Source organism: Nyctereutes procyonoides, unplaced genomic scaffold (genome assembly GCF_905146905.1).
Source record: "Nyctereutes procyonoides isolate TBG_1078 unplaced genomic scaffold, NYPRO_anot_genome, whole genome shotgun sequence".
In the NCBI taxonomy this organism is placed as follows: Eukaryota; Metazoa; Chordata; class Mammalia; order Carnivora; family Canidae; genus Nyctereutes; species Nyctereutes procyonoides.
Genome location: NW_026575035.1, coordinates 13,245,562 through 13,271,989, shown reverse-complemented (window position 1 = coordinate 13,271,989; position 26,428 = coordinate 13,245,562). Strand labels below are relative to the sequence as shown.

General features: G+C 44.5%; 1 protein-coding gene across 1 annotated transcript; it reads left to right on the top strand.

The window, feature by feature from the left end:
- Positions 1-960: 960 nt before the first annotated feature.
- On the top strand, positions 961-24,953 carry VXN (vexin). Its single transcript, XM_055318330.1, has 6 exons — positions 961-1,476; positions 6,006-6,061; positions 13,752-13,902; positions 18,008-18,069; positions 20,522-20,613; positions 22,515-24,953. Exons 1-6 carry the CDS (start codon positions 1,410-1,412, stop codon positions 22,696-22,698), a joined length of 612 nt encoding a protein of 203 aa, XP_055174305.1. The 5' UTR covers positions 961-1,409; the 3' UTR covers positions 22,699-24,953.
- Positions 24,954-26,428: the final 1,475 nt, after the last annotated feature.

Below are 26,428 nucleotides of genomic sequence, written 5' to 3'. Positions count from 1 at the left end.
ACTCCCAAGTTTAAGGTAGAGGCCAAGGTTTTGGAGGTAAAGAATGGAGTATAATTTTAGCAATTAAGTACATTGATTTTGGAGTCATATTAAGGATTAAATTCTAATCCTGCCATGAACTAGGTATTCTAATCTTGGACACATTACTCGTTCTCAGGCAGCCCCAGTGGTTTAGCGGTTTAGCGCCACCTTTGGCCTGGGGTGTGATCCTGGAGACCCAGGATCCAGTCCCACGTCGGGCTCCCTGCGTGGAGCCTGCTTCTCCCTCTACCTGTGTCTCTGCCTCTCTCACTCTCTCTCTCTCTCTCTCTCATGAATAAATAAATAAAATCTTTTAAAAAATTACTCATTCTCCTCATGCCTCAGTTTCCTCACCTATGAAATGGCAAAAATAGTGGCTAGTCTTATTGGGTGGCTCTAGACATTAAATGACATTATACATCATGCTTCTTAGCAAGCAGTTAATAAATGCCAACTATCATTATCAATATGATTACATCATTGCTATCAATACGAAGAAATAAATCTGTCTTGGTATAATGAAAGAGTGGGTTTGACATAATATACGTAATACATTTCAGACATACCTTATGTCTGTGTGTATACTTAGAATATATAAGACAAAATATAAGGTATATATTATTCTACATAAATACAAGGTAATAGAATATATAGGATAATATACATTAGGATATTTAGGACAATACAGTGTAATCTTCTTGTAAATCTAATCTTCTGTACCACCTTGAATGCCAGGGTGCTGCGTGTTACAATGTCTCTGCAAGCACCTGAAGGGTTATACAAGGAGATGCTAAGTACACTGCTCTCTAGAAATGTCAGCCTCTCATGCACTGGCATGAGGCGAAAATGCTCTAGAGAAACAGTCCTTTTGTTTAAAATAGAAACTTAGAAGGAAGCCAAATTAACACACGACAAATTACTGAATATCCAGTTCTTCTGGAGGAGGGGGGGAAAAGCACCCCTTCACTTCTGAAATGAAAAGGGTAATTGCTGATACGAAAATTCACGTTTCCTTCAGCCAAGCTCCAAATCTCTAACCAAGTCGGCGATTTCACTTCATCGTTACTTCACAAAAGACTTCCAAAATCACTGCGGCAGACACGGCAAAACAAAAATGTTAAATACATCCTGGCTGGGAGGGGACTGAAGCCTCCACGCTCAATCAAAGGTTTACAATAATAGGATTCATAAAAAAAAAAAAAAAGACAGATGGGATTAGAAAATGTTGCAGTGAAGACTCTGGAATGAGATGAGATCACAGCAGCAGCCTGTCTTTTGTGGATCTGCACAATGATCCCTGAGCCAGACTGGATTAGGAAAGCTCGAGACTAGGGGTTCAGGAAGAGGCTTCCGGTTCCCGGCACTTTGGGGGAGAGGAGGCTGAAACGATGCATCAGATTTACAGCTGCAGTGATGAAAATATAGAAGTGTTCACCACGGTGATCCCTTCCAAGGGTGAGTAAAATTGCCCTTGACGGTTTCCTTACGGAGGCACCTTATTATGCTGGAGGTTAAAGACAATCACGTGCTAGTTTACTAGGGTTTATCCTCAGGTCTCTCGGAGGGTTTGATGGGCTCTCTGTTGTGATGGTATTTGTTGTTGTTGTTGTTGTTGTTTCTGAAAAGGAGGTACGGGGATGAACATCAATCATTGAGAAATCATCCATCAAAGGGTGGGGGCGGCTGGGTGGGGGGGGCGCGGGATGAGGGCAGTTAAATGCTCCCAGTGTCACTTAATTCAATACTGGCAACCCAATCTGCGGAATGAAAGTGACAGCAAGCCATTGTTTTAGGAAACAGAGATGAAAACAAAATTCCCTGGGCAGCTAGAGAGATTCTCCTTCTCCACTGAGCAAGTGGGCTCTGAAATGAGAACCAGCTGGCTCAAAAGTATGATTTCTAACTAAGCCATGAAATGTGAGTGAGGAGAAATCCTTCCGGCAGGGGCCTAAAGTCCAATGCCCTGACCCAGGACTGGCCTCTAACCAGACCCCAGGGCCATGCTCCCAAACTTCACCTGAAAGGAGCACCACCACAACACGTGACTCTGCTCTTGTGCTGGGGGTGAACGGTGTCAAGTCCCAGGAAGGGCTTTGTGTGGGAGCTCAGCGGACAGCAGGTGTCTGGTTACTGGACAGTTCCCTTACCCCCTCCACAGCTCAGCCCTCTCTCCTGCTCCCTCTGTTCTTTCCCTGCAGCCCTTGCCTCGCTGGGAGAGCCTGGGACTCTGGCTCAGCCCTGGTCTCATTGTCAGACTTGAATGAAGGGGGCTGGATGTTTGCTGGTGTTGTGACCCCCTGTTCAAACAATCCCTTTCTTCTTCCCGTGTCAGCCACTGACAGGGCCACTGCTCGGGGGGGAAGGGAGACACTCGGCCTGGCCACAAAGAGACAGCCTGCAGAACATAAATAAAGCTTTTGACATCTATTGCCACATAGAGAGAAAAAAGAGCTAGGAGTCTGCCCACGTGTAGGAGTTGGAACTCTGTCTGGAGACTCTGAAAAGTACCTGGAAAGTCAAAGCTGACCCTCCGATCCTGCAGTTCCACTTCTGAATGCTCTCACTCGGGGATGTTCACAGTGGCATTGATTCTAGGGGGGGCAAAGTTGAAAATAACTTCAATGTCCTTGAGGAGGGGAGGGGGTAAAATGTGGTGTCATTGTACTATGGAATATTCCACAGTTGTCAGCAGAGATGAACTAGATCTATGTGTATGGACACAGATCTCAAAAATATAATGTTGAGGAGGGGGGAGGCTGGCTGAAAATTTTATATGTATGGTAACAATTACTGTATCTGGCAATACAAAACAGCTGATGGATACACATCCACAGAGAGTCTGAAAACATAGGCTGGAAAGATGCAGATCAAATTAGTGATCTTACTAGCTCTGGGGAGAGATGGAAGCAGAATTAGCAGGGAGTAGAAAGGGAATCTATACTTGCCTAATATTTTCTTTCTTTTACGTGAGAAAAAAAACAAATTGGAAGCACATATGAAAATGTTAAGATGTATCTATTTTCTGTAATTTTTTTCCACTTAAGTTTTAAAGGAAGAAAAAAAACCAAAGCCTCTCATAGTCCTTTTTAATTAAAAATGTATTCAACAGGGATCCCTGGGTGGCGCAGCGGTTTGGCGCCTGCCTTTGGCCCGGGGCGTGATCCTGGAGGCCCAGGATCGAATCCCACGTCGGGCTCCCGGTGCATGGAGCCTGCTTCTCTCTCTGCCTGTGTCTCTGCCTCTCTCTCGCTCTCTCTGTGACTATCATAAATAAATTTAAAAAAAAAAAGTCTAAAAAAAAAATGTATTCAACAATTCAGGAGTATGTCACACTTCACCTGAATAAAATCACTTAAAACAGGGCCTTTGACTCCATTTGCTTAGCGTCATGGTCAAGAGACTACTGCCAATTCTGTACTGTGTCACCTTGGGCAGGCTTCATCTCTCTGGCCTGAATGTTGACCTTTGTAAAAGGGAGAGCTAGAATTTACCTCCTAGGGTTATTATGGGGGGGGGGGGACTGAAATACAGATGAAACATAAAGCTTCTAGAACTCAGCATGTAGTAAGCATCATTAAGTACATCACTTACGAAATGATTTCTATCTTTATTCCACATTTAGAGCAAATAATATGTTCAGTCGGAGATAAAATATTTAATCCTGTGTTCCTTTCTTGCCATTTTCATTCATGGCCATCTCCTGGTAATAAACCAAGTATTCGTTGGTATTCATGGACATTTCACTGCTCAGGAAGTTGTTCTCCAAAAAAGGAGTTTTTGCAGTCTTACATTAGACCATGAATGGAAGAAGTTCACTTCTTCCTCCTTCCTTTTTTTTTTTCTTTTTTGTCTCATCTTGCTTTCTCCAAAGCTCTCAAGCAGAGGGATTTCAGTGAAAGAAGACAGTGCTAGCTCTTCTTAAGTCATTGCTTAGAAGAGATTGATAACTCTTCATTACATGCCCATGTTCCTTATCCATAGAAAGAGAAAGTGGCTTAATTCTGTCTAACAAGGTTATAGTTCTCTCTGGTATGCCCTCTTCCCAGTGCTACAGTTTAGCATGACCAAAATGACCAAGACATTTTCTGAGCACATATTCAACAGCATGGGCAGGGAAGCCAATGGTTAAGAGTATAGGGCCTTGTACCACCATCGACTGGGTGACCCCCAACTTCAGTATCCCCACCAATAAAATAGAGATAATGCAGAGTACCTAGCTTACAGAGTTGCTATGAGGAGTGAATGAGATAAGGCAAATAAGCCATCACCTGGTAAAGCTCAATGTGAGCTATTATTATGTTTATATTGTAGCATGTCCTTCTATCCAACACACCCATGCATACACATATTGGGTTCAGCTTAATATTTATTTGTTTTTTCCAGCCGAACCATCTTAATGTCTCACAAAAAAATATGGTAACAGCAAGTGTTATAGTATTACTGAAGTATTTTAAAGGCACAGGACATAGATATCAAGTCTACAACTGACAAGTGTGGATTTTTACTTTCTGGAGAGAAAGAGAGCCCTTTAAGGGAAAGATTTCAAAGACAAAATTCACAGTAGATACAAAAGATAAAAGCTGTGGTTTTACCAAGAAGTTATACCAGAAGTTATTTCCTGAGACACAGCAGAGGGGGTTTTATTCTATTGTAAATGGCACCACAGCATTCAAAATAATTCTCTTGAGAATAAACAGCAATGGGAGGGGGTAGGGAGGGGAATCGGGGAACAGCAGGAGGAAATGGAGAAAACTCCAGAAAGAGAAATCCTAATGGAATGCTATAGTATCTAGAAGTTATTACATATTCTTTCCACCTGCTTTTAACTTGCAGAAATGGAGGAAAATCAGAATAACCACCACTAATTTGGAGGAACTTACTCTTTGCCAGGCACTGGACCAACGGTTTTATAAAAATTAGTTCATTCAATCCTCGTCACAGCCCTCTGAAATGGGTGCTATTAATTACCCGTCTTACAGATGGGGAGAGTCGTGGAGAGGATGGGTAATTTCCCCAAGTCACATAACTGGTCCAGTTCTGATTCACATTCAAGTGAAAGGAGTCTGGAACCATGGCTATTAACTAGCACACTGTACACCAGGTTTCGTGGCTATAGGTCCTCTGCAGAAAATAACACCTCCCAGCACTCATCTGGTCACTTATCTGAAATGTGACCAGAAGTCATCTCAGTTCTAGGCAGGGCAGTGACACGGTGGGATTTCAGTTCCAAATAAATCATTCTGGCAGCAGTAGGGAAAAGAGATGCCTGAGTATCTCCATTTGCAACAAAATACACACCTTCTTCCAACCAAATAACATTTTTTAACATTTAGTTGATTTTTTAAGCTTTTTTACTGTAGTAAAACATACATGATATAAAATTCACCATTTAAACATTTTTAAGTGTACAGCTCGGTGGCATGAAGTACATTCATACTGTTGTGCAGATATCACCACTATCCATTTCCAGAACTTTCATCACCCCTAACCAAATCTCTATATAACAACTCCCCATTCCCTTCTCCTCCTAACCCCTTCATAACCTCTGTTCTACTTTCTGTCTCTGAGTTTAATACTCTAGATAACTCAACTAAGTGGACTCATAAAATATATGTCCTTTTGTGTCTGGCTTATTTCACTTAGCTTAATGTTTTCAAAATTGGTCCATGTTACCATATATATTCAGAATTTTATTTCTGTTTAAGGCTGAATGATACTTCACCATAGGCATATACCACCACACTCTGTTTATCCATTCATCTATTAGTAGACGCTTGAGTTGTTTCCACCTTTTGGCTGTTGTGAATGCTACTGCTATGAACTTTGGTGCACTCAGCCAAGTAACACCTAAAATTGTAATCACACCCTGGAGTCTCCCCACATCCCTTCTTGGCGCTCTGCCCCCTTCTACGTGCAAACCCTCTCTGAGGCTACAGCAGCCTCACCCATGTTCTCTAAAACCTTTCCTTTCTCTCTCTTTGCAGTGTCCAGTCCAGCCAGAAGAAGAGTCAAAAGCTCTCAACATCTCTTGACCAAGAATGTAAGGACAACTTCAGTTCTGATCCGTTTTATTGGTTTTCAATACAAAAGCAGCATCTAGCTCTTCATTTCCCCTGCCCTCAATAGCCAGGAAGCTTTTCTCTATGGCATTTGCTGCTGCCTGATTTCCTGTCCTCCACTTCACCCAAATAATTGACAAATGTCAACCAGACAGGAAACAGCCCTGAATTGGACTCCCCTAGTCTGTCATTTCCCCCCAACCCCCCAGATGTATAGAGTAAATCTCATTCTCTGAAAAAAATTTGTTCTTATTTAAACAGAGTCCACGATGAGTATAGCATTCCTGACTTAGTGGTCTCCTATTGTTGGCATTTGTGATGCTTCATTTTTTCCACTATTATGAATAGTACTGCAATTAATTTATACAAAATACTGTTCTTTTGGATTAATTCCTTGGTAAATTAACAAGTAAAAGGATAAGAAGAGTTTCATCTATCCATCCATCCATTCATCTATTCATCCATCCAATATTTGCATTCCTACTATGTGTAAGAGACACTCTGCAAGACGCAGAGAATAGTGATTTTTTTAAAAAATGGTTTTGGCTTACGGCTTTGTCACATATTACTAGGAATTCTGAACAGTTGCCAGGCTTCCAGCAATGCTTTTCCATTTACCTCCAACCTAACATCAACTTTCATTTTTTTATATTATCCTTTGCTACTCTAATAAGAATTTGCATTACTTTAAAATTAGTTTACATGTCATTAGAGCCAAATGATGCTGTAAATTTCTCATTTTGCTTACATATTTCTCTACACAAAAGTTGTCAATCCATCTTTGTACTTTCATTGAAAATGTTTAACTGCTAATTGTTTCCTCTTGGTTATGCTGGGGTTTTTATTACTATAACAATTTTTCATAGAACACCATTTTCATTTTCTAAGTATCTCAGCTTTTGAAAGCCTATTCTCCTCTTTTAAAAAAGAATTATTTTAAGTATCCTGGGAATGAGATAGGTTTTAGTCATTGTCTTTTTGATAAACATGACTTTTTTAATTCCCAAAGTAGTATGTGTCCATTATAAAATTTCAAATACGATGAACATATAAAATATAATATTAGAAAATTCTAAGAAGCTGCAGAACATAATGGCTAGGTATGTAGACTTAAAGTCACACTGCCTGGACTTACATTGCAGTTCTATCCATTTCTAGCTAGGTGACCTTGAGCAAGTTGCCCTCCGTTCAAATGGGAATAATATCTCAAGAACCATTAGAAGGAGCGAATGTTTTAATACACGTAAAGTGCTTAGTCCAGAATCTGACACACACCAAGCACTCATTTAGTGATGGCACTTTTTTTTTTTTTAAGATTTTGTTTATTCATGAGAGACAGACACAGAGAGAGGCAGAAACACAGGCAGAGGGAGAGTCAGGCTCCCTGTGGGGAGCCTGATGCAGGACTTGACCCCAGGACCCTGGGATCATGACCTGAACCAAAGGCAGACACTCAACAACTGAGCCAACCAGGTGTCTCCTGTTGTCACTTTTTAAGTGAAAATTTCCCATACTAACATATCATTATGCACCATTGCTCGATAACATACTGTTTTGCAATTTGCTTTTTTCACTAACCTAAAAATCTTGAACTTCTTTACGTGCCAATTGAAACATATCTCATTCTTTATAAAGGCTGCATACCATGCCATTGTATGAATGTACTATAATTTTCTACCCAAAACACATCTGAAGTTTTCTAGATTATTTAACCAAATTACCAATCAATGAGGTTTCTTCATTGTTTCTACTAAAACAATGCCACGAGCGATATCCTTGAACATACCTTTCATGCTCTTAAACAAATGTTTTTGAGGGTAAATTCACAGATATGAAAATGCTTAGTCATCAAATCAATACATTGACCATAGTGTTATATGTCAATTATATCTCAATTTTATTTTTTATTTTTTTCAGTTTTTAATTTTTTTAAAGATTTTATTTATTTATTCATGAGAGACAGAGAGAGAGAGAGGCAGGGACATAGGCAGAGAGAGAAGCAGGCTCCATGCAGGGAACCTGATGTAGAACTTGATCCTGGGCCTCCAGGATCACACCCCAGGCTGAAGGCAGGCACTAAACCACTGAGCCATCCAGGGATCCCCTATATCTCAATTTTAAAAAAAGAAAACGCTCAAAGGACATGAACATTGAAAAAAATTTATAGCCATTGCAAAATTCTTAACAATTATGTTTAAAGTACCTTTACCAAAACCAGTACTATAGGTCATCAATATTAATCTTTGACAATCTGATAGGTGAAAAATATCTTGTTTTAATTTGCATTTCTTTAATTATTAACAAAATTCTTCATCTTTTCAGGGGTTTTGATATTTTTGCTCTATAGGTTCTTGATTCATGTCTTTTGCCCACTTTTCTGTTGTATATTTTTAAATGACTTTTGAGAATATTTTATATTCTCAAAGAATGTAAAAAAGAGGGGGAGGGCCCCTGAAAGAAAAAAAGGGCTTTTAATAGATGGAAGATTTCTTTGTGGTAGGGAAGAGATTCTTACCTTTCTCCTGGTCCCTGAAAACTTAAGTCCCTAGTCTAGAAGAAAAATGCTCCCAACTTTCAAGGAACAGTGGATGTTATCTAACATGGAAAGGGAGCGGTATCTGGGTGACTCAGTTGGTTAAGCAGTCAACTCTTAATTTCAGCTCACATCATTACCCCAGGGGCCTGGGATGGAGCCCCTCCATAGGCTTGAGGATTATCTCTCCCTCTCCCTCCTCTGTGCCTCCCCACACTCACAGGCACCCTCTCTTTCCAAATGAAGAAGTCTTTTTTAAAAATGGAAAGGGAAGGGGTTGTTTGTAGGTAATTTGCAGTTTAAGGAAAGTTTCACAACAGACTTTTTGGTCAAAGGGCTTGAGTTTGACATTACTCTGGATTTGAAGGAGCCACAAATCATTCATGACTCCAGAAATATCCCTTGGGAATTGGGAATAGTTTGTTACCAACCAAGTTCTTGCCTTGAATTTCTAACCTTAAACAATGTTCCTATCTGAATCACTCCTAACACTGATAACCACTGACTTTATAGACACAACAATATTTACAGAAGTTTTTATTTTTATTTATTTATTTATTTTTTTACAGAAGTTTTTAAAATGGAAACTAAATCATCATACTTTCTAACAGTTAAATAGGTTCTAGGGAAGAAACTTCTCAGATTTAGAACCTAAATAAAGGAGACATCCCTCCGTGGTGGTGATGGAGCCACATGGGCATGAGATATACAAAGCAACCAAAATACAGGGCACAGCCTCCTGAAGCAGCCTTGACTTCAGCCAGGTACTGTAGAACCATGCTCTCCAGTTCCCTGGGAGTGGAAATTTTTGAGAAAGACTGTCATGCTTATGGTTTATGACTTTCCCTCCCCAAAGTATTTTTACTCAGAGAAGAAAAATGACTCAAGTATATGAATACATATTAAAATTTGCTTTTGATTTTAAAAAAAAATAGAAGCTACGTCTTGTTTTCAGCTATGCAGTCTTCTTCCAGGTGAGACAATTTAATTATGCCCTCTGGCCTTTGAGCTCTTCTCTAAATTTCTCATTTCCCCAAACCCCTGACTCATCCTTTGCTTGCAAACCTCAACCCCAGCTGTACAGAACATTCAAATTAGAAAAGACAAGAAAGGTCTTAGTCTACCTAAGATGAAGGAAGTGAGTCCTGAAAAAAAACGGTCTCTGATTTTTTGTTTTCTCATCCATCTGGCTCTTGGCTTCCCTTTGAGTTCCCAAGGAAAATATTCATATTTTGTAACTGCTTGAATCTACCAACATTTATGACTTTCTTTGTCCTGAAATTCTTATTTGTGTCTGTTCTCCTTGGGCTACCATGTAAAGTCAGGTTCCTTCCTTTATAAAAATCTCTCCTCTCTAAGCCACCCTTAGTGCCAAAGAATCACTAAGGTGTGGACATCTAGGCCACACAGTGACCACTGATTCCCAGCCCCCTCAAAATGAGCAGCGGCACCACCCCCTGGAAAGATGGAGAAATGAGATTGTAAATGTCACATTCTCCCCAGATTCAACCCTTTGGGGAGAAATTGGTCTGGAAATCTACTGATTTTTCAAAATCCACTGAGCAATCAATTGCACTTGAAATTTATCTGGATGTAGGTAGTTCTGTGGGTCTTACAAAGAGCCCTCACCTAGAAGTCATAAAACCACAGCCCTCATCCTGGCTCTGCCCCTTATAGCTCTGTGACCCTGAAGACACATGATCTCTCTTGGCCTCAGTTTCCCTATGTGTAAAATTTGGGAGTTGGGCTAGAACATTGCTATGGATCCCATCAGCAGCCCTAAATAATGATGATTCTCCATCACCTAGGTCTCATGGGTGTTTCCAGCTCTCCACCAGCCCAACTTCTCCATTCCCTCTCCCTGTTTCCCTATCTTACCCCTGTACTCAAGGTGCTAAAAAGCTTGCTCTCAGACTACTTCGAGACCAGAGCATTAAGTCACCCAAACTGTGTCCTAGAGACTAGAAAATAACCCAGGCTTTCAGGAGGCCACAGTCATCCATTCAGCTGTCTGTTTCCTGGTGTGGGTCCAAAGCACTCCCTGGAGCCCTCTCAGAGCCTGTTACTATGGGAAATGAGAACCAAGTACCAGCTAAGAAAGAGAAATCTGAACTGGGCACCTCCACTGTTTCCTTTCCTGCTATTGGCATCCTTTGGGAACTAGAGAAGATATCCTGAAGGTGCACTTGGCCCTATGTTGTGACCTGGGAAGAAATCAGCCTCATCCTTATGCCCAAGGAACTTCCTACATCCAGCAGAGGGCTAAGCAGCTAATACTTCTCCCTTTCTTCCTCCCTCCTGATTCTCTTCTCCCGCCCCACAAAGCAGAGCAGGAATTGCGGAGGTGGAGTTTCTTGTTCCTAAAGGGAACATTTGCTTTCCTTTCAGAGGAGGAAATGCTGGGTCTCCCTCCTGGACTCCACAGGCTTTCATTACCTGCTTTACTTTTTTTTTTTTAAGATTTTATTTATTTATTCATAGACACACAGAGAGAGGCAGAGACACATGCAGAGGGAGAAGCAGGCTCCATGCAGGGAGCCGGATGTGGGTCTCGACCCTGGGTCTCCAGGATCACACCCTGGGCTGAAGGTGGCACTAAACCGCTGCGCCATCAGGGCTGCCCCTTGCTTTACTTTTTCCTTGCACAAAGCAGGTCTGAAAACATACCAGTCTCACTCCTCCTCATTTAGGAGAATGCTGACAGAATGAAAATCAAATCAGAAATATCTGTGACAGCCAAGAGCCCTGTGTCAGAGATGAGGTTCAGGTCTCTCCAATTCAACTCATTCCAGGAGAGAGTCCTTAGCTAGCCAAATATGATGTGTCCAGGGGAATGACATCCAAACTACCAGTAATCCAGGAAATTCCCAGTGTTCCGGGCAACATCATGGCAGAGCACAGGGCCAAGGGGAAGGAAGGTAAGGAGGAAAGCAGAGGCGACTGTTAGTGCAGGGGTCAGTGCTGGACCACCCACCTCTGTGCCTTCCAGTCCCCAGTGAGCTGATGCAGGGTGGATGGGTGCTGCCCCCAGGCCAACAAAAACACCACCTAATCATACCAAAGTTTATAAATGTATCAAATCATTTTACACTTTAAACTTACAAAATCATATGTGTCCTTTATATCTCAATTTAGCTGGGAGGAAAAAGGAATACATATTTTAAATAATTGGGGGGATGAAGAACCCACCTTTTGCAGTGCCCAGAGGAGAAAACATACTAATCCTATATGCTGCTGAATTTTCAGCTTTCTCCAAAGACACAGTGAATGAGTCTGGGCCCTAAAACAGACTTGAGAAGAGTTAATTTCCTAACCCAGATAAGACCAGATTTGGGATATATTAATTTTCTAAGCAAAGGACTATTTGTGGTAAACTGAAGCAAAGGGTGACAGCTTCTCCTACTTTCCTCTTTGGGAGACACGAACTGTTCTCTGATTCTGTAGATAAATATGTGGCACAAAGAAAGAGAGCAAGCCCTGCTACTAAAGTCTCTACAAACGATAGGCATTTACTATGCCCCAGGACAGCAAGGACACACAAGAACATCTCCTTTCCGCATAATCACAAGTCAAAACTAGGGTGTGAACTCAGGTCTGCGTGACCCCAAAGGGAGTTACCTTCCTCATTACTGACAATCTGAGAGGAGAAAAAAGATACAACTTTGCTTTCATTTACATTTAATTACCATTCAATATCTCTTCATATTTACGGTTTCATGTTTACCATTTGCATTTCTGTTGTCAATTGCCAGATCATGGGTTTTGCCCCATTTTTCTATTGTTTTCTTTCTCTTCATTGATTTGTAAGAGTTCTGTGTACATAGGGATAATTCCCCATCATATGTAACAAATGTTATATTGAGCCACACACAACTCTTGTGTTTGTTTTTTGTTTTTAACATGTATCTTTGATCTGTCTGGTATTTATTTTGGTGTGAGAAGTGTGAACACAGATCCATTTCTCCCAGTCACCTGCCATTTATTCTAACAGGAGTTATTAAAGATTCAATTTTTCTCCACTAAATTGAAATGTCACCCTAATATTTAAAAAATTTAGTCTTATTTGCTTCAGCATCCTCCAAAAGCCACACAATTGTTCTATGCGGACAAGTGAGGGAGATACACCAAAAGCCAGAGAATGAGAACTGAGATGGGTCCACCTAACTCACAGATGCACCCAGCACCTGGTACAAAACATGCCCTCGAAGGGCATCTGTTGAAGGAGCAAGCGAATGAGTAAATGCAAGCCTCAGAGAAGCTGCGGTGTACTACTGGGGATTCTAAGCAGCTTCAAAGGAGTAAAGAAATTCAGAATGAATGACCTCAATGTCCTGGATATGTATAAAAATATGCATAATATGAGCCAAAACTTGCTAGGATTCCCTTCATCACTCCCGGTATTAAGATAAAATATGGTATTATTTGTCTCAAGTTTTTACATTTAAACTATTTCAATATTTAAGTATGTATATTTTAACCTGTAAGGCCTATTTTGGTGGGTCCTGACAAAAGAGAGATTTCCTCTTAATGTACTTCCCAAAATACCCATTCAGCAGGTGATCATTACTGGAAACACCTTAGCTCTTAGCATTCTGTCTGGTTTTCTGGAATTCCCACTTAGCAAACCACACATAGTGGACGTTCATCTCCCAGCTGCACCTGCCACAGGCATTCTGCGCGGTGGGGTAAATGTGAGCACGTGGAGCTGTGCCAGCTCTGTCTTGCCATCAGTTTTTTTTTTTTTTAAAGCCTGGGAATTAGGTGGGCCCCAAGTCCTCTCCCTAGCTCTCCCTCTGCGAGAACGAGAGTCTGCTTAGTGCAAAGACTGTAAGACCCTGATTTCTAGACCTGTCTCCATTTCAAATAGCCTGTCCTGCAGCCGACCATGTCAGGCCCCAGGGCAGGTGGCATCTTTGGCCGGATGGCCCAGGCTCCGGACTCTGTGAAGGGACTGCTGGTGAGGAACCCCCAGATCCTCACCTTCCTGCACCAGGGCCCCATTCGGCTCGCTGAAACTAAATAAAACGGTCGACCTGCTGGAGGCCAGCTGAGTTCTCTCACCGCTGCATCGCTGCGGGCACCAGGTGCATCTGCAGAGGGGAGAGGAACAAGCTGACTGTCCTTCCTCCTCCCGGCAGGTGGTGATCGAGTCAGACCTTTACACGCCGCGGCCCCTGGAGCTGCTGCCGCACCGCAGCGAGCGCCGCGACGCCGAGGGCCGCAGGTCCGGCCGGCTCCACGGCGCGCGGCCGCAGGGCCCCCACCTGGGCAAGGCCCCGGCCAGACCTGGTACGTGCGCCCCGGATCGAGCCCCTGGAACCTCCCTGGGGGGGTGGGGGGGCGGATGATGCGCTTGGACCGGCAGCTGCGGCGTCTGCGGCCTGGCTGGCCTCTCCCAGGGGTCTCACGCTCCTCGCCCGCGCCCCGCATCACGCCAGGTGAGCGCCGCACCTGTGGCCTGGGGCGCCCCCTCCCCGGCGCCCGCCGCTCCCGCTCCCGCGGCACCTGCTCTCCTCGGGCCCCGCCCACAGCAGCTTCTCTAGGCGCCTACCTGAAAAACCCTCCTGGGCTTGCACAGATGCTCTCACCTCCCGTCCTGCTCCCCAGGAAGCCCTGCTGGATTCAAGAGATGAGAATCATTCCGTTCTGGGGGAGAGAGAACCAGCGTAGACAGGACTCAGGAAGAAACAGAAGCTTACGTTACTTATTTGACAGGCCGTGAGTGTGATTACACAGGCTCTTCGTAAACTGCCAGCCTAAGAGCTCACCACCTTAAATGTGAATGACTTAGGGCTATGCAACAATCTCTAAAAAGAATGTGGGGACACATGCGTTTGGAAAAGTGGAGGCATTGTAGCCTTACCTTCGCTATTTTAAGAATGCCTTCCACCCCAAGCAGTCAAACGGGAACCTGCGACTAGCCCGCCCAAGTCTGTGATGGTACTTTGCCTTTAACGGCTGGTTTAGGTTATTTCTGTTAATGTCCACAGCCTAAAGTAATTCATATTTTAACTCCGAAAATGTACGATAGAAAGTCTGGGATGTCCTTCTCAAGGCATTTGGGTGTCGACAATTTTGTATGTTGTAAGAACTGAAGTTATACTTCATCAAGTGTATCTCCATCCATTTCTCTCCTTCGTAGATGCTCCACTGGATCTCTAAGGTTTCTTTGATCAGTAACACCCTGATCCTGTTTTTACGATCCGACATATAATAACGCATAAATGAAGATATCTTCTCTAGCTAAGAGATTACATATACACATATGTAGAGTGAAAGCATTAGGAAAACCACAATCTGCCTTGCAAATTAAGAGGAGATAAATTCTCTGTGTCTATATATAGGTGAGTGGGTGGGTGCATGTGTGTGTAGAAAGAGAAAAGGAGAATATCTTCGCTACAAAATCAAAATGAATGTACAGCCATGTTTCTCAAATCTTAATGTGCAGAAGAATCACCTGGGAATCTTGTTTTCATGCAGATTCTAATTCAGCAAGACTGAGTAGGGCTCCAGACTTTGTTTCTAAGAGGCTTCCAGGTGATGTTGAAGATGTTGGTCTGAGCACGATATATTGATTAGCAAGGATTTAGTTGGTCAAATAAGTTGTTCTCACAGTGGGGTCCCCATCGCAGCAGAATCACCTGGGAATTTGCTGGAAATGTAAATTTTGGGTCCCACCAGAGACCTATTGAATCAAATCCTGGGATGGGGCCCAGCAATCTCTGATTTAGCAAGCCCCATCCCCAGGTGATTCTTACACATACTGAAGGTAGAGAACCCCATGCCCTTTTACAGAAAAGGAGACTGAAACCATAGAAACTGACCCAAAGGGATCCCTGGGTGGCGCAGCGGTTTAGCGCCTGCCTTTGGCCCAGGGCGCGATCCTGGAGACCCGGGATCGAATCCCACGTCGGGCTCCCGGTGCATGGAGCCTGCTTCTCCCTCTGCCTCTCTCTCTCTCTCTCTCTCTCTCTCTCTCTATCATAAATAAATAAAAATTTAAAAAAATTAAAAAAAAGAAAGAAACTGACCCAAAGTCACACTGCTTATTAGCAACAGAACTGAGATTAAATCCTAGGTCTTCTCATTTCCTAGCCAATGCCTCCATTCCCCCTCACCCAGCCCCCAAGAATCTTCCCAATCATCTAGCTTTAGGGGCCACTTTCCCTCCTAAGTAGCTTGATTGTCCAAGTCAGTCTTTTATTCTATAAAAGAACAGTAAGTAACGAAATGGAGATAATCTGCCCAACATGTGACAGTCAGCTCATGCAGGGAATGTGCCAGTCAGGTTTAAAAAAAAAAAAAGATTGAGCTGGGCATTGATTCAATTCCTTCAGCTCCCCTAATCTGATAGATTCCAGAGGGGGTTGACAGAGACAGAGGGTTTCTGAGTCAAAGCCAGACCCAGTGCTTTCCACGGAAAAGGCTTTGGCACTGGCCTTGGGTACTAAATCTTCCATCCTCCCATCAGAAGGATGTGTGTCTCCAGGGATCTCAGATCTGGAGGCTTGCTTCTTTTCTGAGCTGTAGGAGAAGGCTCCTGGATGATGCAGCCTTCTCATGTGGGAGAAAGATTCTCTGAGGAATCTTGGAAATTGCAGGGACTCTGAAGGCAGAGACCCAGCTGAGAAACTCTCTCACCATGAGGCCCTGAGCTGGTGAGCCTCAAATGCCTGGAGTGGGGACAACCACATCCCGGGCCTTGGAGAATCTGCTGCCTGTGGAATGTCTCCACCGAGATGTCCTCAGGCTCCTCAGAATCAACTTGTTCAAATGGAATGCATTCTCCTCCTTCAATCTTGTCTTCCTTTCTCAGCTGGGATGTTTTCCTCAACACCCTTTTGTTCTCTCCACCCCCACTCCACCCACCACATCGCATACTAAACACTGACAATGTCAACTAGATATGTCTCATCTTTCCCCCTTGCGACCTACCTCAGGCTATCTGGGCTCAGATCCTCTTCATCTCTGGTGTGTAGCATCCAACCCTGGCCCTCTTCCCCTACAAGGCTACCAGAGGGGTATGACTAAAGCAGAAATCTGCCTTTGCCATCCTCCTGCTGTTCAATGTCCTTCCTATCCCGACTGCCCTCCAGACCATGTTCAAGGCCCTCCAAAATCCATTCTCTGCTGACCTCTCCAGGGCCACCTCTTGTGATACACTCCTGTCCCTGCCCATCGATATACACAGCAGCCCAGAGCTGCAGTATAATTCTGTGACTACTCCATTATATTGTTTCCCCGACCTTCTCTGACCCCATTCTTCCTGCAGCTTGTCCTTCCTGTCTCTACCTAGCAAACCCAGACTGGGTTAGGGTGTCCCTCAGCCAAGTTTCTCCAGACCTACAAGACCCCCAAAGCAGTTCACCATTCCCTGGATCATCCTTATCTGGCTTCCTCTGATTGTTGTGCATCCCCAAAGACTTGACTTTCTCATCTGGAAAGTGGGGACTATCATGATATCTACCTAACAGGGTCGTGGTGAGGATTAAATTAGACAATGTTTATGTGTTTCACAGCACAGTGCCCAACACAGTAAATACTCAAAAACTATGAGCTGCTATTATTTATGCCAGAGCACTGTACATTACAATTTAATCTCAGTAGTCTTGTAGCTTCATTTTATTGGCATTTAAATGTTTTTTTTCCTTGGGCTGGGGAGTGTTTTATCTCTATTTGCTATAGTGTGATAGGATGGGGCTTGTTCTGGAATGTCAGCCCAAGGAGAGGACAATATTGAAAGCCAACTTTCCCCCACCTATTGCCAGCTACCTCAGCTCAACACCTGGATTCTCAGAAGCTGCTGACTTCAGGGTAGAGATTAATCAGAAGTAGATCGGACTTCAGGCATAAAGGCATAGCAAGAAGGTTCTCACATAAGTCTCGTGTAGCCAATGTCTCAGGACCTTGATGAACTCCAACCATCCCACATCATAGAGCTGTGCATAACACCGCAGACAGGGCTTCTCTGCTCATTTCCACAGAAAGGTGTCCAGGATCAACAAGCTGAACAGATCCCAGCAGTAAAGACTCAATTCTTGATAACTTGTGATGTGACACCTTAGGAAAGAAGGAAGGACCAGCTAAGGGCATATTCTCTGAGCACCTACTGCACACAGACACAGTACTAAATGCTTCCACACATGTGATCTTGTAAGGCCTTAGTTCTACCACCTTTCCTCCCCAGCGATGGGAGGAGTGCCAGGGGTACAGGTGCCCCACTTGATGATTGCCCCATTGCCTGAACCTACTGCCTGATTTTGCTGCTTGGCACAAAAGCCTTTAGAAATTCTCAGCTTGGGATTGATTAGCAAATGAGATCATTGACGGAGAACCAGGGGGAAGTAGAACACAGAGTACCACTGAGTAATGCCTCCTCTGTTCAACCTTGCAGTGGGGATTTCGGAAACCAAGTCGTCAAATCTGTGTGGGAATCGAGCATATGGAAAATCTTTGGTAAGTAAAATAAGCCTGGTTCATTGTTATCTGTTGTGCTTTAAACTTCTTGCCCTGTCCTTTGTTTCAAGCCTGAGGATTATCAGAAAAGCCCACTGAGGGTTCTTTGCTCCTAAAGTCTATGAGCTAACAGCACACCCCTGGATGTTACTCTTTCTTGCCAGAAATTCAGGTCCTAAGCAAGCAGAAGAAGGTGTTACCTAGTGGACATCTCCAACATGGGGGGAAAGCAGTGGTTTCTGTGGCAGGCACGTGTCAGGTAGAAATGCCTAATTTCCCAGCGGCAGCTATAAGGGTCTCAAATATTGTGAAAACACGAAACACTGGGTGTCTCCAGTCAGGACACCTCTGAAGGACATCTACTCCAGGTTAGGGTCTCTGGAAGCAGACTCTGAGATGTGGGATGGGGGTAAGAGATGTGGATTAGGGATCAGCCCCTCTGCAGGAGAAGGGAGGTGGGTTGGCGCAGAGGCTGAACTGCCGTGCACACTGGATACCTCCTGGCGGGAGCTGTGAGGCAAGTGCTACCCATCTGCTTTGTCCTAAGTCGGGCCCAAATGGCCAAGCCTTTGTTTCCTCCCCGCTCTGTCATGGTACGTGGGCTGCCTAGCAGTTGGGCAGCTTGTCCTTCCCTGAAGGGAGATCAGGTGGTGCACATCTAGATCTAGCTCGGGGTCACACTGAAAAAAAATATCTCCTGTGTCGTCTTCTGGGCATGAATGTGGTTACCCTCTGGGTTAGCACAGGAGGGGTGGAATCATGGCTAGAGGTGAGGTCAGCTTGGGCATCCTGGATTTCACGAGCAGCAGCTCTCCAGATGGATGGATCGTGCCACGTGAGGTCTAAAAAAGACCCAGGAGATTGTGTGGGCTGGCCCTATCATCCTTTATGGAACTAGTTGGACACTGAGCATTTTGCTCCCTGTCTGAGCAGAAAATCGAATCCAAATACCTCATTTAGGTCATCCCTGTACTAGGAAAACCACACAAAGGCAGGGATGGGACAAGCTGTTTTATCAGGAGCCCCCACACAGCTAACTCTGATTCAGTGCTGACATGAATTGGAAGAGTACTAAGAAGAGTGGAGGAGAGATGGGCTTATGTTCCTGGGGCTGGGCTGTTGGCACGATGGGGAGGGCGAGCTCCCGAGAGGCCACAAGGTGGCACAGTAACTCTGTCCACAACCCTTGGCCAGCTAGGGAGAGAAGGGACAGTAATTATGATGTCCTTGACCTGGAATTTCCCAGCAATTCCAGGAATGTGGTGACCTTAAGCCTTCCATGGGGTTGGGGTGAAGGAACAAAGCAAAGCAGATGCCCATTGACTAAGCCAACTCTGGATTTAGCTCTGGTTAGGCCATCAGTTACTTTTCCGTTTAGTGCAAGCTTCTTGAGCACTTAGCACCTCCATCAGGAGAGCTGTGGGAGGGCCACCAGAGGGATTAAGTGCTAGACCCTGACACACACCGTGCCACGTTTCTGGGGACCAGACTAGACAAGGATATGAAACAAGAGGAGAACCACAGAAAGAACTGGTGGAATGTCAAAAAAATGTCACATAGGTACTCAGTGCTGTGGGGACATGGGACATGAGGGCAGAGATAAATCAACTTAGGCCACCAGCCTGAGGAAAGGCTTCCAGGAAGAAGTGGCCTCACATGGCAGGCAGAGATGATGCAGGGGGTGAAGGAGCCAAGGGAGGAAGGAGAGCTGTACATGTGCTTGAAGAGAGGCTTTGCTGTGCACAGGAATGAGCGTGAGCATCCGGGGCCAGCCACACTGGGATGGGAGCTGTCACCGTACCACAGGGGATCGCAGAGATAGAACTGCAGGAGGAGATGGAGCCAGTTTTCCAGAGCCTGGAAGCACAGGCTGCAGAGCTGACCTCAGTCTGGCCTGCAGCAGGGAGGCGCTGCCAGCCCAGCAGGGCTGGGATTAGTGGTGAGACTGGTTGGAAGCAAGGAGGTCCTGGGTCATGGATCTGAAAGCTATGGCAGAGGAAATGGGGAGTATGGCATGAATCTAGACAGTCTTTCAAAGCACAAATCTACAGGATTTGACCACAAAGTGGACACAGGCAATTGGAGTGGGGGTGGAGGGGAGGGGGGAACAGAGTTCTCAGGTAAGATTGAATTGTGCTCTCTCTTGGGCTCCCCGGGTCAGTGGTTCTCAAAGTGGGGTCCTGGGACTGGCAGCACCCAGGAACTTGTTAGAAATGCAGAGTCTCGGGCCCACATCAGACCTACTGAATCAGAAACTGCAGTAGGCCCAGCGCGGTGCTAACAAGCCCTGCAGGGGAGTCCTGATGCCTACCAAAGTGTGAGGACTCTTGTCCCACGTGGGGGACCAACGGAGCCATCCCCCTTTCAACCAGCTCCAGTTGGGCCAGAGTTGGGACCAGAGTTGGGACCCTGGCCACATCCTCACATTGCCTTCCCCTCCCACACTACCCAGATTCCTCCGGTGGCCCGGATCTCGGTGAAAGCCCCCGGCGTGCTGGAGGCCGCAGCCACGGGCTCAGAGAACGGAGGTGTTCTGACCAGAGGGTAAGTGTGGTGTCACCCCACCCCCACCCCTGTCCTGCCACAGAAGAGTAACAGGTGGCCTGGTTCACAGACTCTCAAGATGCTCAAACAAAATCAATGCCAGCTTTAAATTACCTTTTAATGAGGGCAATAATCCCAGGTCTCTGTAGCGCCTCATCAACTGTTTCCCTAGGATTAAGCTGAAGTGTTTTTGATGGTTTCCACTTCATTAACACCACTCTTTAGACTTGGAGAAGTGTCATTTGGGAGGCTTTTTGGTTAATTAGATGGATGTAATCACAGGTCATATTCAGAGCCTCCCGGTAGGCACAGTGATGTCAGAAATGCCTCATGAATTAGATTAAGGGCCCCTGCCCAAAGGTAAATATGCAAGATACAAAAGTCTCAAACCAAATTTATAACCCCCACGTTACTGTTGACTGATCCAGAGCCAGCAGCTAGAGCAGCAGGACTGGATACTCCCCACCTCCCCACCCCCAGCAACTCGGTCACTGCCTCCAGTGTCACACTAATGGCAAGCAAGTATCTGAAATTCAAGTCAACATGTATCTTGATGCCTCTGCCACTATCCCCCATGCTGCACGTAGCAGAAAAGTGATTCAGAGGGTGATGTAGGGATACAAGGCGTGGGCTCTTGACTCTGAGCTGCTTGCTTGCCCAGCACTGCCACTAACCTGCTGTGACTTCAGGCAAATTATTGTAACCTCCATGCCCTCACTTACTTCAAAACAAAGCCCAAAACCAGGGATGATAATAGTACCCCTCTTAAGGGATGATGGTGAGAACTGAATCAGATGATATGTGAAGAATTTAGCACAAACTCTTGCTGTTAGTTTTCAAGAAACCTACAATCTAGCAGCTGGAAAGGCACATCCTTGGGGGCATGTTAGATGTGTGCATGTCAGAGGGGCCATGTGCTAGAATATTAACCCAAGAGGTGTACACCTTGAAAGTTTAGAGTCCCAGGAGGAAGAGACTGATATGAAGCTCTCCTAGATGAAAGAAAATCATTTTGAAAGAATTATAAAAACCAAGTCACTCAATGCCTCATGAATTAGATTAAGGGCCCCTGCCCAAAGGTAAATATTGGGACCTAATTGGTGAAAAGCCAGAAAACCATGTGGATTGTTTGAAGGTCTAGTGGCCAATGGTCCTGAGCAGCGATGGCTGTTGCTGAAAGCTGAATTAAACCCACAACAACTTACTGGGCTGCACAGACCAAACTTTCTGCTCCACAGAGCTGCATGCAGAGGGATCTCCACGGTCCCCCTTTCTCTCTAAGTTCAGACATTCTCATTTCTATGTGTTCCTGGAGCCTGGCTATTGAAAAGTAAGGCCATTTCTTTCACTTAGGGGAAGGAAGTGAGTAGAGAGATAAACATTTACTGAGGTCTACAATGAGCCCAATGCTTTATTCTCTCATTTTCTTCCTCACAAGTCTTGTGACTTAGGTAAAATTATCCCTCTTTTGTACATGAGGAAACTGAGGCTGGCTGAGATTAAGTCATTCGCCTGAGGCCACAGAGTCAGTCAGTGAGCAGCAAGATGTACTCCCCATTGCTCAGGCTCTTTCAGTAGCTCTAATGCTTTGGGAAGCTTGCCCTTTCCAGCAAGATTGTTGGTATAAAAGTGGGAGGGGTGGGAAAGGAGACTCTGGGACAAGAGCAGAATTTGAGATTCATGAACCACTGTGCCAAGAGCCACCTCCTTTCCTCACCCCATTGTAAGGACCCCTCAAAAGAAGTCATCCATATATGCATCCCAACAGTGACCCTCCATCCTGGTCACAGGGTGTATGAGCGGAAGAGAAATAAGAGTTCGGTCTACTCCTTGAGGGCAAAAATGAAAGTCTGGCTCTATGAAATGACTGTCCTCCCTACTTACCCCTGACTCTTCTTTAGATCCAGACATCTCAAGAAGATGACTGAAGAGTATCCAACCCTTCCCCAGGGAGCAGAAGCCTCCCTACCGCTGACAGGAAGCGCTTCCTGTGGTGTCCCTAGCATCCTCCGGAAAATGTGGACAAGGCACAAGAAGAAGTCTGAATATGTGGGAGCTACCAACAGTGCCTTTGAGGCTGACTAAAGGTGACCCTCCCTAGGTGCCCTGCGTTGGCCAGAGTTCACTGCATAATGGGGGAGGAAGCTTCCAGATTGGAACTGAGCCGCATTCACCTCTGCTACTAGCTGGTCCAAACACACCACCATCTCTTACTAACCAATAGCCCTGGCTTAGGGTACAGGCAAGGAACCCGCCTTCGAAGGCAAAAGAAAAGTGTGCCTTCTTAGAATCGATAAAGCCATGGATCTGAAAGTGGCTTCGGGAGGTCATAGAGGTTATATCCCTATCTTTAAGCAAAACCACACCACAATCAAATTTTCCCAACCTATTTTAAAGACCTTCAAGGAAGGAAGCAGGCAGTTCCTCAGTCTTCCTTGTGAGTTGTTCTAATGTGTGTGATTCCTGGTATAAATATAAGAGCTTGATGTTTGAGGCACTTGTAAACACAGTGGTTCTTACTACTCCTCTTATCACATTTATTTCATCTTGACAAGGTACAATTTTTAATGACAAAGCACTCTATATTTACTTATAGTTCTAATATCCATTTGACAGTATTGTCAAGATCAGTATTGATCATTTGGCATGATTGCATGAATTCTCTATTCTTCTACGTGCAGCTTTTCTATAGAAAAACATGATTAAAAATTAAATGTTGAATGCTAATGTTTTCTGAAGTGGCATAGTCTAGTGAAATTAATAATGCCTTGCAGTGGCAAAATGATTCTAACTTTTGAAAGTGTTTCCCATCCGTTATCCCCATTAAAGAAAACACACTTATTCCCAGTCTACAGATGAGAAAGCCAAGGCCTTATGAGATTTTGTGATTAGATATGGTTAGTGGAACTGGATACTAGGTCCTCAAGTCCACCAGACTCCTTTCTTTGCTTACTTTTTAGCAACTGATTTGAGGATAGTTTTGAGGGGTAGGAGTATGTCTCTAGGGGCAATGTTTGAAAGGAAAAATTTGATAAAGTTGGAAAAAGTAAGTGATTTAAATGAAATATTAAGTATTGGGTTGAACTTGAAGAAATTGCCATCTCTGTAAGTCAAAAACAACTGATCAATTTCATGTGATTCAACCTAATATATTAATGCAATGCTTTCCTTCTTTTAATGGAAATGTCATCAATCCCACTGTTAACTTCAATAGACTTATGATAATAATATGATAATGACACCTCCCATTTATTAAATGCCTACCATGTGTCAGACACGACACTGAGCACTTTACATTCATTCTCTCTGTCCAACAACTTTGAGTTAGATGTCCTTATCTATTTAATAGATGACATTTTAAAGCAGTTAAATGATTAGCCTGAAGGTGCCTGACCCATCTGGTATCAGGCTTCATTGCCTGTGTATCTGTGTATTCACACAGAATAGTTCAGAACATAGAGAAGGATCAAGGTTAGTAAATAATTTTCATCTCAAATGCTAGATACAAATGATTGGCAGAGGCCGCCTAGAGTGCTGTGTGGAGGTAGGCCTGAGATCCAGGAGTGCAGTGGTCAGTTAGAAATGCCTGCCTGTGGAGGGCATTAGTGGCACATGTCCCATAAATCTGTCACCTGTAGCCTCGACTCTGTCCCAGAAGGCTTGTTTTCTAATTCAGAAACTTGAATTAATCTTACCCATTTAGCAAAATCAGATACTCCATGGTGAAAGTCTAAGACTAGGTTGGAAATCGCCAAGTCTTGGTACAATGAAGAATGTGGCCATGTTACCAGTCTGACTCAGTTATTCATAAGCTATCGCTCTGTGGCCACATGTTACCTTTTGCTAAGTTACCTGTTTCCATGGCCCCAGTGAGCCATAAGGAGGCATGGAGGAAGAAGAGGCCTGGCCCTCTGGGCTTTCACCTTGCTGATCCTTGCCCTTCAGCCATTGTTTTAGATGCTCAGCCCCCAATCCTCACGTTATAACATGATTTGGAGATTTGGTCATCGAGTGCTCTTTCAATGAAGGACTGGTCTCAATGGACTAAGAGTCTTGCACAGTATAGATTACAGGGCCTGGAAAAGAGTTAGGGAGCCAGTAGGTGATTAATGCCAGACCTATCAATCAGAGAATCCCAAAACTATTTATTTCAGCTTATTTAATTTGTAGCTGATGTCGTCTATTTGTATGTGGCACCTGGAGATTTCTGTAGGATGGAACTAACTTATTTATTTTTAATTTAAATATTTCATGATGAAGTGTTTGCCTTGCATAGAATGTTTTAACTGACCGGTTCAAATAAAAATAAAGTATGCTTTGTTTGTGACACCAATAAACCACCACAAGAGTATGAGTCTCCCTCATTGAATGAGAGAAGGCTTTCACCAAGGGAAAGAATTATGAATCTGGACCTCACTGTTCCTTTACCTAAATGAAAAGGATTGTGAGGAAGAATCTGGAATGTTCTTTCCATCCTAAGGCAATGTCTGGTTTTGATATTATGGGCCCTGCCCAACAGTCAACACCAAGGCCATTTCTGATGGGGCTTGGCCTGGCATGACCTGCCCTCTCTGGGCTCACCCTCCTCCCTGATACCAACCCCTCAGTCCCCACCACAAATCCCTGGGAGCCCAGCGGCGATCCCAGCCCACTGGCGTCTCTCTCTTGAAGCCAGGGAGGACAGAGCCTTTCTCCTCTGTGCCCACCTCATGTTTAGCCTCCCTGGAGACTGCCCCTGTGACTCACGTTACAGCCACTTGCAGAAGGACGCCAAGGCTAGCTGCAGACTGCTGTCCAGGATGACGGAGGCTGGAGTCTTCTCGCGCCAGAGGCAACAGGGTTTCCAGGACATTTAGGGTAATAAAATCGCCTCTGTTAGGACCAAGTCCAGTCAAATATTTCAGTTCTTACTTGTGTGTTCTCTGGTAGTCCCCCCACCCCTCCCAATGCTTGTGCTGCCTTCAGAGCAGGCAGATGGGCAGTGGGTAGGCAAAGCAGCAGCAGCCAGAGCCCAATTTTAAAAGGAATCGTGTGACATGTTGTCTCTGACTCTAAGTTGGCAGAGACCTAGGGACAAGCAAGGAAAAACACAAGATAACTCTCCTAAAGATTCTAATTCTCAGGGATTGCATTCAGTTTTTAATACAAGAAATGTCAACCTCTTTTGAAAGGTTTGTGGTGAATGCATTGTCAAAGTGCACAGGAAGAAAGATTTCATTTTGCAGACAGGCCACATGCCTAGAAATGTTTTTTTGTTTTTTGTTTTTTATTTTGGTGGTGGGGGTTTGGTCACTTTGGACTTGGGAGGAGATTCACACCTATTAATATCCATTGTTGGGAGGGAGCATATAGTTTGGAAAAAGTCATGTGCTGTCAAGGGAGTGGCAGCAAAAGAAACCTGACCTGTGACTTGTTCATTGACAGGGCAGCTGGGCCTGTGCCAACCTGGTTCCTAGCCCCTGGCTGGGGTCTGTGGGAAAACCAAGTAGAGAGGCTCATACCACTTCACACCATAAGCCATTCCGTGCTCCTGGCATTCCTGGAGATTTCATAAATTCTGAGTTCTGGGTGGGGACGTTGGAGCACATGTTGCCATGAAGCTAAACTCCCCTCCTGGGGTTCAAGTAGCCAGGCCTTTGCCTGATGGCCTAAGGAGGGTCTATGTTCTTCTAGGAGAAAACAGGGATCTGGATCCTGCTCAGCAGGGTGGTACCTGGAATTCTAGGCAAGTGGTGATTAACATCTCAGATTCCATCCATAGAAGAGCAAATTGAGTTTCCTCCTCCTGGATCACCTGGGCCCCATTCTTCTTTAG

What these genes read in the sequence shown, in the direction of transcription:
- VXN (XM_055318330.1), top strand. Translation starts at nt 1,410, where the DNA reads ATGCATCAGATTTACAGCTGCAGTGATGAAAATATAGAAGTGTTCACC. An exon ending in CACGGTGATCCCTTCCAAGG is followed by an intron (nt 1,477 to 6,005) that starts GTGAGTAAAATT and finishes CTCTCTTTGCAG; the next exon opens with TGTCCAGTCCAGCCAGAAGA. An exon ending in GGAGGTGTTCTGACCAGAGG is followed by an intron (nt 20,614 to 22,514) that starts GTAAGTGTGGTG and finishes ACTCTTCTTTAG; the next exon opens with ATCCAGACATCTCAAGAAGA.